The 11,191-nt window shown below is 50.2% G+C and overlaps 1 protein-coding gene across 4 annotated transcripts in view; it reads right to left on the bottom strand.

The window, feature by feature from the left end:
• sbf1 (SET binding factor 1) overlaps positions 1-5,987 on the bottom strand; it is an 82,570-nt gene extending 76,583 nt beyond the window's left edge. For all 4 annotated transcript variants that reach the window (XM_056275761.1, XM_056275765.1, XM_056275764.1 and 1 more), the window contains exon 1: positions 5,784-5,987. In XM_056275761.1, coding sequence (XP_056131736.1) covers positions 5,784-5,838 — 55 coding nt within the window. In that variant the 5' untranslated portion in view covers positions 5,839-5,987. The remainder of the gene's footprint in view (positions 1-5,783) is intronic.
• Positions 5,988-11,191: the final 5,204 nt, after the last annotated feature.

The raw sequence follows: 11,191 nt of genomic DNA, 5'->3' as shown, positions 1-11,191 counted from the left end.
GGGACCAGTTCTTCTTCCCACTGCCTTGCTCAGGGGCACAGGCAGGAGTATTAACCCTAACGTGCATGTCTTTTTGGTGGTGGGAGGAAACCGGAGCACCCGGAGGAAACCCACGCAGACGCGGGGGGACCATCCAAACTCCACACAGAAAGGACCTGGGGACGGCCTGTGGTTCAAACCCAGGAGCTACTTGCTGTGAGGCAACAGTGCTAACCACTGGGCCACTGTGCCGCCCATATATAATTTTGGCTGGTAAAAAATATGCTTGGCCGTTGGACTTTCTCTTCTACCAGCCAGCCACCTTGGCCGGTGAGTCACAAAGTTAATTTCGGACACTGACTGGTGCTTACAAACAGGAGCCGGCTAATGTTCTAAAGTTGCAAAGCAAGTACATGCTTGCTAAATCTAAATCTAGGCCAAGACATGGCAAAAGCCAGGTCCCAGATCACTTTCACCCCTAACAAACACTTGCACGAAAAAGCACATGGATACAGACACACACACACACACACACACACACACAAAGAGCATCACAGTCAGACTCAAGCAGAAGTTCTGTTAACTGAAGCCTCCAACTAGAAATTTATATATATATATATATATATATATATATATATATACACACACACACACACACACACACACACACACACACACACACAAACAGGAAATACATACATAAAACAGAAATGCACATTCCAGCAGATATGCAGAATTGTGTGAATGAATGTGTGTGTGCATGTGTGTGTGTATCTGTGTGGGAGGCATGAGGCAATGAGGGCAGGCAGAGGGGCCCCGGGGCCACCGTTTCACTTATGAATAACAAGCATTTAGAATCGCAGACAGACTGTTGTAATTCTCTCTCTCTCACACACACACACACACACACACACACACACACAGGGCCACAGCAGCAACACAGGCAGGGGGCAGAGGCAGAAGGCTGGGGTGACTGGACAATGTTCACGGTGCAGGAAAAGCATTTTGCACGGAGAATTCACGGTCAAACCCTTGATGAGGCTACGCCACTGACTCCCATTTCAAACCGCATTCTTGATAGAACCAGCTCTGGCACACGGAACAGCTCCCATGATAACACGCTGACTGAACAGAGACCACCATTCCCGAGTACACACTGAGACTGGAGTCTACGCGTGCCCACAAGCCAACATATGTGACCTACAATGTAGGCTCAAGTGTTTGTTTGCCCTTCCACGGGGGCGCTCCTCTTTGCTTCGTTACATCATAGCGGCAGAGAAATCCTTTTGTCGTATAAAACCCAACCCTATCGAATCGGCCGCACGGTGGCGCAGTGGTAAGCGCGGTCTCCTCACAGCAAGAAGGTCCCGGGTTCGAGCCCCGGGGTAGTACAGCCTCGTGGGTCGTCCCGGGTCGTCCCGTGTGGAGTTTTCATGTTCTCCCCGTGTCTGGGTGGGTTTCCTCCGGGTGCTCCGGTCTCCTCCCACAGTCCAAAGACATGCGGGTCAGGTGAATCGGCCGTACTAAATTGTCCCTAGGTGTATATGTGTAATTGTGTGTGCGCCCTGTGACGGCCTGGCGGCCTGTCCAGGGTGTCTTCCCGCCTGCCGCCCAGTGACTGCTGGGATAGGCTCCAGCATCCCCGCGACCCTGAGAGCAGGATAAGCGGTTTGGATAATGGAATGGAACCCTATCGAATCCACAAGTGCATTTTAATGCAATTATTTTGAACTTCTTGTTATGTTGGGATTTTTTTTTTTTTTTACTTTCTCCTCTTATGATCCCAACCCATGACTTCATAACATTTGGTCAAATTTATCAACTATTTGACTGACAGGGAAGCAGCTCACATGCACATGCACATGCACGTGCGCACACACACACACACACACACACACACACACACACACACATCCTAGCAAACCACCACCCCTACCAGCAGCAGTGCCCAGTGTCCCTCTGTCCCCTATGAAATTGTGAGGTCTATTTCTAGAAGAGCCTGAGAGGCTGTGGCCCTAACCCTGGAACGATGGAGGAAGTGGCAGCCCACAAACACAGACAGGCATCGCTGGCACCAGTACAGACACTCCTCTCGCTTTCACTCATTCACTCTCTCTCTCTCTCTCTCTCTCTCTCTATCTGGGTCTCTCGCTCGCTCGCTCACTCCTTCTCTCTGAATTACACCTTCGCCCCGAGTGGTCAGCTTTTCCTCTCTCGCCCTCGTGTAAAAATTGCACACTCGTATGTTGGCCTAACGGATGTTGAACACACCTGCGCACAAGCGGTTGGGGAAAGGATGCAATGCAACTTGACAGTATTCCACAAACGGGAATTATAAGGGTTCCCATGCCAAGCCCATCTGGAATCTGTTTTTTAACGGCCACGATTCTCCATTTCACAAGAAGGTACACCCCGTGTGCGTCGCTTTGCTTCCTCCCTGGCTCTTTCACGGGTGTGAATGGTCTTGGTCTGACTTCAGACGTCGTCAGAGAGACAGACGCTGGGTGGAGCGGAGGGGAGCGAGGCGGAGGGTGGAGGAGGTAAGCAGAGTGCTGGGCTCTGGTTTAGGACCTCTGTGCCAGAGCTGTCACTCTGGGCTGAAACAAAACAACAGCCCTGCATTCAGTCTGGGCCACCACAGCATGCACAAACATCCCACCAACCGCACCTCCGGCAGGCAGGCAGATGGAGTCAGAACTGCTCCCTGAATGTAAGTCTGTTTGTTTACGAGTGCGTGTGTGCGAGTGTGTGTGGACTTGTGTGTCGACGAGTGTTTGTGTGTCTGTGATTGTGTCACTCTTCAGTCTTCTGAATAAGGGCCTTTTGCACGCATGCACATGCACATGCACTCACATGCACTCACACACTCACACCCCTTTCCTGGTTTTCAGAGAGCACAGAAACGCATAGAGGATAGAGGGACAATCTGGATTCTCACTCTAAACACAACTCCCTCGAGTCCTCCCCCCCCCCCATTTCCTGTTTGGGCCGCAGACTTTGTATCCGATTTGCCGGCAAGTTTCTCGACGCTACAGAGGGTTGGCTGTCAAAACACACCGACACACGGGGGGGGGGGGGGGGGGGAGATTCACAAGAGACCCTTGCAAGAGGGACCACACCCCTGCAACAGGGGACTCCTTTCCAGCCACAATTGACCATCTTGACTCAAAGGAAGAGCCGACTGGAATAACGTCTTGGATGTCTCGGGTTGAGTACAATGTGTGCAACCTGACACCTCGGTGACAAATAGAGAGGATGAATGAGAGTTTCAAGGCTCTGCCCTCAGAACAGGCTTCACCACAAGCGTAGCCATCGCCGGCTTGGCAGGCTTATAGTTAGCAAACCTGAACTGCTCAGACCGAAGCAAGAGGGGGAGGTTGATCCGGGTGTTGGGCTCTCTTCTTGTAAACACCTGCAAGGTATTTTTCACTGTGACGGAGCTCTGAAAGGGCCACGACAGGACAAGCTCATGAAATAATGCTCATATCAGCCCTGGAGACCTGTCAGTACCCATCAAAACAGCCACCGACTGACTGACTGACAGAGAATGCACCAACTAGATACAGTAACACCGACCCACAGACACACACACATACTCACACACAAAGCACTTTTCACACACACACAAAGGATGCATAAAAGATTTATACTTAAGGGATATGCCACTCCAAAATAGAAGTCTCGATGTTCTTACTTGTGCTACAGTTCAATCCTGATGTGTGCACCAGAGTTACCATAACATTGGTTAACAGTGCAAATATGCTGAAAAATTATAGCATCGTTGAAAAACGATTGTTTTTATTGCACGAGCAACTCTCAGACAACAACATAAGCTAATCGTGGAATGGGTGCAGGACTGAGCCTGGGCCTCAGAGCCAAACAATCGACATTAAAATATCCGCGGGAAACCCTGCTGAGGACACTTCTGATTTGTGTAGGCACTTTCAAGAGGACCACACAGAGAAGCATACATACATTCAACCACCGTCAGGCCCTCCCATTCTACAGTTCTCTCTCCCTCGCTCTCACTCGACCTCTCTTACCAGGCTCAGATAATGGTCTAGCTAATGGTCTATTAGGACACAGCCATAAATCAATGTGGTTGAGAAAATATCAATGGCAAAGACCGGGTGGAAAATGACACATTGATTTGCTTGCAGAGGATCTACTTGGGATATTAGTTTTTGGCATTAACTGCGTCGAATGATGCGTGGCACAATAACAGCGAGGCACTGAGAAGGAACCCTCATCTATTTTATTCCACTGGAAAAGCTGAACATTACTAAATGACCCTGCCCCCGAAACCTGTGACGGAAGTCATATATTGTAAACATGGCACCATGGCAACATTTTGGGGTAACTAACAATAATCATCAACCCTCGAGTGTTTCATTTTACAAGGCACAGAAGCCTTGATTCCCAGGTCACCGGGGGCTTTAGTGTCTGGTCCCCAGATGCTTTTTACAGGCCTGGTCTGTTCTGCCTTCAGTAACAAGCAGCAGAGCAGAAACAGGAAGGAGAGAGAGAGAGAGAGATTCTGCAGAGTTTGCAGCATCCACGTTGTAACATCCTGCCAATCCCCCTCGCATGTATTTATTCCCCTCCGAAAAACAAGATGCAGAGAGAAACATCTTCCAAATGTTGTCCAATTGCCTTGTGCAATGAAAAGCACAGGGCAATTTGACTCGTTCCTTGCTTTTAGCCTCAGAGGACTTGTCATGTTAAGATTTGCCTCTCCTGAATAAATCATGGGCACAATCCATTCTATAAATAAAAGACCTCTACGTTACAGGTTTTCAAGTAGCTACACGCTTCCATCGGATAAGGCAGATTGAATATTTCATGATTAACGGGCCATTATACTGCACAGATCTAGGCCAAGGCACAAGCGAAAGTGGGGGTGGGGGTGGGGGACTCAGTTAATGGTCCAAACACTCCCAGTCCCAACAACTACGTAGACAACAGTGGGGGCGCTGAGCTCTCCGGTCCGCGGTCGAGGGGGCTCGGGGAGGGGCAAAGCCATCTAGGTTAATCCACACAAAAAACGGACAAAGAAAACAATGGGGGAAAGAAAAAAAAATCTGCCGAAAGGAGCCACGACTTCCGTTGAAAGTACACAGTCTGAAGGGGGAAATGTGCAAGGTTTCGCGATGCATTAGCTACACTGAATGGGTGCTGCGACCAGGCTGCTCACAATCTTGCAACCAACGACGCAGTCAGCCCCGGTTCCCCCCCAGTGGGGTTGAATCTTAACTGTAAAATGCCAATTTTGACACCGAGAGAGGCGCTTGCCCCGCCGTCTACCTTCAGCTGCAAGAGGACCGCGCTAAAACGGCGCACTGGGTCAATAACTCCGTCCCAACTCGCAGTCGACCGATAACACAGCCGGAGAGCACAACCGGTCCTCCCTAGACAAGACACCCAAACCAGGTCTATGGGAAGCAAATTAGCCGTAGGCAACGTTACCGTAACTCAATTCGATTTAACGGTTGCGAAGAAAATCGCGAAAGTAACGTAAGAAGCTGCACACACTCATTCAACTTCTCCCCCCCCCCCCCCCCCCGCCGTCAGAGATACGGGGACATCAGCTGACGAGCTAACAAGCTAAGCGGACTAATCCCGTGAGGCCCACGCATCCGCGGTCTATAGTTGAAAGCGAGGACCCGTCTGACAAGCCCGATCACCGGGCAACTGCTTTAGCCGCGGCCCGGCCGGTCCCCGCCTCCCTCCCCGCCTCCTGTTTACCAGGCTCGGACGGCGGCTAATACGCTGTTAGCAGAGCAGGCTAACCGCCAGCGGCTCACCTCGTTTATCGAGATCGTAACCGACCACCACGAAGTAGTCGGCAAGCCTGGCCATCTCGGACTTCAAGGTGACAGGCCTGCCTCGCTAAAATCCTCTTCTTTCGACGTCAATATTCCATTTAGTACGTCCTGCCGGCGAGTGACACATCGCGGGCGACAGTAGCATCCTTCCAGCTGTATTCCGCCGCCATACTGTCACTCTGCCGTGCCCTGACAGCGGAGGGCGACGCGCCTGCGCAGTTACTCCCAGGGAGGGGCGCGTCACGGGAATGTCCCGCAACGCCGCGACGTTGCGTGCAGCGTTGGAGCCCAACCGCCCCGGCGGACGACCGACAGCATGGGCGCACGGTTGTGGAGTATCATCAGTTTGCTCATGAAATACAATGCGTGCATAAATATAATACATTTGTCATCGCTCTCTCTCTCTCTCTTTCTCTTGTAAACCTTTGAGTTTAGATTTATGTTTTTTTGAGCAGAATGCATGACGATAGAGCTGATTCCCCCTCATGATGAAGTCTACAACAGCGTTAAAAAAAAAAACAAGACACGTCACACTGGCGCTTTGGGACAGAAGACGCTATGCTTTCTCAAATTACGTCCGGGGGGGGGGGACGCGCATCACCCTCAACCCCCACCTCGCCTACGTCATACGGGAGCATCAAAATTTGCCGAAGGCGGCGCACGTGGGCTCCAGTGTGTCAGACCAATAAAACATGAGGTGAGTGCAAAAGGCGTTAGCCAACTAAACGCTCTGGGCAAACGTGTGAGAAGCTGGGACGAAATGTTCTGCTACTGCAACGCTGCCGCCGCCATCACTCTCCTCATCATCTACGCCCCTCTTATCCTTTTCATAAACGTGAGTGGCTGGAGACTGGCTAAGAACGAGCGCTTGCTAACAGGGGCGAATCTACAGGGTGGCAACAGGGGTGGCAGCTGCCACCTCTGGGACACCGTCTTGCCAACCCCTGTTGCCACCCCATTTATAAATCAGATAATATGTTTTTAATGTATATTTTATGTACGTGCATGGCGAAGGTCAATGAGACCCGCACCAAACTCATCTCAAACAGAAGTCGCCGATTTAGAATCCCCCCTCCCCCTCACAGGCGCGGGTCTACAGGGTGGCAAGGGGTGGCAGCTGCCACCTCTGGGACACAGTCTTGCCACCCCTGTTGCCACCCCAGGAAAAAATCTCTAGATCCACCACTGCTGGCTAACAACTCTCTGCAGTAATTAAAGATCTCACCTCTTCAGTGTTGATGCAACAGCGCCACTAAAGAGGCAATAGCAGCAATGTGAAACGTGTACGTCGACTAGAATTTGGCAAATAAGTACCTCGCTGGTAAGATCGCTTATGCAGGACTTGAGAAAATCCTGGCTTGAGACTGCAAGTGTTTCTTTTTTCCTGATATAGATAGGTAGCTAATATGTACACAAAACCTGAGGGAGGCTTGGTGAGATTGGACTCGGGCTTCCCTTAAAACAAGAGGCTCTGTGTGGCCTGTCCTTGGCTGTCAGCACTGTGCCGGCCCTGAGAGAATTCCAACACTTCCTGAACTGTGACCTTTGACCCAAAGTACTCCAGCTATGACATTTTCATTTCGCTTTGTTTTCAGTTATGTTTGTACAATTATCATTAACAACTTCTCTCCCACTTTTCTCCCACAGCTGGTATCTGCCTGACTTTGGCTTCAGAGAGGAGCTGGCACCATTTCTCATTGACCCTGTTGCTAACATTGAACATAATGTCAACGGGCGATAGCGTGTTGCCAGATAAGATGTTGTCAAGCTGCTATGAGAACGCTATTTTCAGGGAGTCAATGAGGTCACGGGAGGCGGGGATCATACTTCTCATTGTTGACGTTTACTGTATCTTAACCTTGAACTATGCTTGACAAATTGCCAATGCAGTTTTAAGCAGAGAAACGAGAACAGTGCAATCTCCCAGACATTTCCCCTAAGACAGTAAAAACATTTTAATTCAACGTTCTTCGTTAGATTCAAGCTAGAGGCCAAGAGGGGTCTAGGTTAAATGTGGATGAGGCAGAGAGAAGCCTGGGAGGACCTAGACCTCTTCAGAATAAATGCCACTTTACAGACATACTTTGGGGGAACTTTGGAAATTAAGATGTCCAGTTCACTGGCTCTAGAAGCCCCCCCCACCCAGCCATTTCAGTCCTTTATAGTGCACTTTGTTTCACCTTTGCTAAATCAAGGTACAACGCAGGGAAAATAAGATGAGAGACAAGGTTCCCATCCTGTCACGGATTCCGTGAATCTCATCAAACTCAGAGCACAAAACCACAATTAGGCCGGATACAAGAATCATGTGACTTCCTGTAGACTAACAAAGAGACAGGAAGTGGTTTGAAGGCCCCTTGCATATCACAGTTCTCCGCGGGCCATCCAACACTCAATTACTCAAAGTAAATTAGGGCGCATGAAAAGACTTAATTGAGCAGACACTGCACCCGTTGGTTTCACTTCCACATGTCTATGACAAGCAGAGAGCAGACTGGTTTTGGTTGAGAGAGAGGGACATTTCACCTGACGCAGTCATTCCACTGAGTTGAACTCACGCACGTAGTTGCAAGATATTTTGCGAAACACGGTAAGTTGTGACAGGCTGAATGCTAGACCGCATTACCTCATGCAAATGGAAAAAAACACCGATCCCTCTCGTACATAGCTTGCTGCTGAAATCAAAATGCACTCAAACCTGCATTAGTCAAGGCGGTGTAGCAATGGCGTTTGTATACCGTAAACTTTATCTTCCTGCATTGTAGCAAATCATGTTTTGAGTCATAACGCCCAGGGAAGACGCCCCTCAGGACAAAAGGTGTGTCAGTGTTTACAATATGCAGTACTGCTTCTGCCTTAAATTATAAGGCGCTTTGCATTTCCATGAGTGTAACATATACTGAGAGTACGGAATACCTAGGACACCCTCCCAATACTGCACTGCAGCCCCTATTTTGCAACCTTAATTCATCAGGGAATGGCCTCAACCAGGTGTTGACAGGTCCAATGCCCTTCACAGCTCCGTGACGTTAGCTGGTAGTGGCTCTTCACCCCGAATAACGCCTTCCGTCTGAGCCCATACATCTTTTGATTGGCTCGAGACCTGGTGACAACGAGCCATCCTGTGGCATTCAAACATCGCACCACTTCCATCAAGCAGCCCGGTGTGTGCTGTGAAAACACCGTCACACCACCATCAGCAGCAGCCTGCCATGTCGATTCGTGTGGCGGAGTCCATACACTTCACCCCATCGGTTTGGAACTTGCAGCACTCAGAATTCATCAGACCAGACCATGTTCGTCAAATCCCCGGTACGGAGTACAATGAGGTCTTTTTAGCCTCCTGTAGCTGCACTTTCTTGTTTGTTTTTTGTGAGTAAGTGGAACTCCGTTTGGTTGGCGGCTGCCACACTGCATTTGTGTCGAGATGTGACAAAGTTGTGTATTCTTTTATGGGTCTGTCTGTCTGTCTGTCAGCACCAGTGTTGTACTGGACGGTCTATTTGATGGCATGTCGACTTGCAGTGTGGTGGAAGTGGTTTGTTTGTTGCTCTGCACAATTTGAACCCGCTTCCTATGAGCTGTTTTGTCAGTGAGCCATTTTTGACCACTGTCTGGACCGGTGAACCCTTCTGGGGTCACAGGGGTCACAGTTAAACATGTAAAAAAAAACAAAAAAAACCGCAGCACTGGAGTTCTTGACACACTGAAAGCAGCAAACCTGCAAACTCCCATCAAACTCCCATCCAAGGGCAGATTATTTCATTTTATTTTTTTTAAACTTATTTCAATTCTTTGAAATCTTTATTGACCCTTTCAGTTTCCCCCCCCCCCTTTTCTTCCCAATCGTATCCCGCCAATTACCCCACTCTTCAGAGCTGTCCCGGTCGTTGCCCCACCCCATCTGCCGATCCGGGGTGGGCTGCAGACTACCACATGCCTCCTCCGATACATGTGGAGTCGCCAGCCGCTTCTTTTCACCTGACAGTGAGGAGTTTCCCCAGGGGGACGTAGCACGTGGGAGGATCACGCTATTCCCCCCCGAACAGGTGCCCTGACTGACCAGACATATACCCACATCCGGCTTCCCACCCGCAGACATGGCCAGTTGTGTCTGTAGGGATGCCCGGCCAAGACGGAGGTAACGCGGGGATTTGAACCGCCAATCCCCGTGTCGGTAGGCAACGGAACAGACCGCCATGCCACCCGGATGCCCCCCTCCCTTTCAGTTTTGCTGAGTAATTGGTGGAATTAACTAGGGCCCACGTGTGTCAGTCCAATTTGTTTGCAATCAACAACTCTGTGATTTCACAAAGTGTGGCAGCCAAAAATCTTGGTATTGATCCCAGCCTGGGCGGCACGGTGGCGCAGTGGTTAGCGCGGTCGCCTCACAGCAAGAAGGTCCTGGGTTCGAGCCCCGGGGTAGTCCAACCTTGGGGGTCGTCCCGGGTCGTCCTCTGTGTGGAGTTTGCATGTTCTCCCCGTGTCCGCGTGGGTTTCCTCGGGGTGCTGGGGTTTCCTTCCACAGTCCAAAGACATGTAGGTCAGGTGAATCAGCCGCACTAAATTGCCCCTAGGTGTGAGTGTGTGTGCATGTCGGCCCTGTGTGATGGCCTGGCGGCCTGTCCAGGGTGTTTCCCCGCTTGCCACCCAATGACTGCTGGCATAGGCTCCAGCATCCCCCGACCCTGAGAGCAGGATAAGCGGTTCGGATAATGGATGGATTGGATGGATGATCCCAGCCTTTCCTTCGGGAAGCACACTGAAGAAATCAGCAAGACTGCCTTTTTTGATTTACGTAACATAGCCAAAATCAGTCTTCCCTGTCCATGGCTGACGCAGACTCTAATACATGCATTTGTTTCATCCAGATCACTGCAATGTTCTGTTTTCAGGTCTGCTAGTACTAAAAGTCTTCAGATGGTTCAGAATGCCGCAGCTAGAATCCCAACTATATCTAGAAAGTTTGGCCACATCGCGCCAATTCTTGCCTCTCGTCATTGGCCTCCTATCCATGTTGGATCAGATTTCAAGGTGCTGAGATTTTAGACCGTGTACATGGATCATCTGTTTGTGCGAGACATGGTCTTATTCGGTGTAAAGCGGTCCACCGTACTTACTACACGAAGACTCGGTTGTCTGAGATCCACGACGGTGTATCACCCGCCTGTGACGGGTGTCGGGGATCCCCTGCAAACCTCATACCCGTGTCTCGGCTTTGCCCATCCCTACATAAATACACTGGACTGAGATTTTCGACACCCTTTCAGAGATCATTGAAAAATGGAACCAAATGCAGTGCTTGGTTTGGGGTCCCCCCCCCCCAACATTGCCTTCCCTCTCTAAATCCAACAAAGATGTTTTAGCTTTTATCGCCCTACTGGCGA

Source organism: Lampris incognitus, chromosome 3, assembly GCF_029633865.1.
Source record: "Lampris incognitus isolate fLamInc1 chromosome 3, fLamInc1.hap2, whole genome shotgun sequence".
Classification (NCBI taxonomy): Eukaryota; Metazoa; Chordata; class Actinopteri; order Lampriformes; family Lampridae; genus Lampris; species Lampris incognitus.
This window is presented reverse-complemented; position numbering and strand designations above follow the sequence as displayed.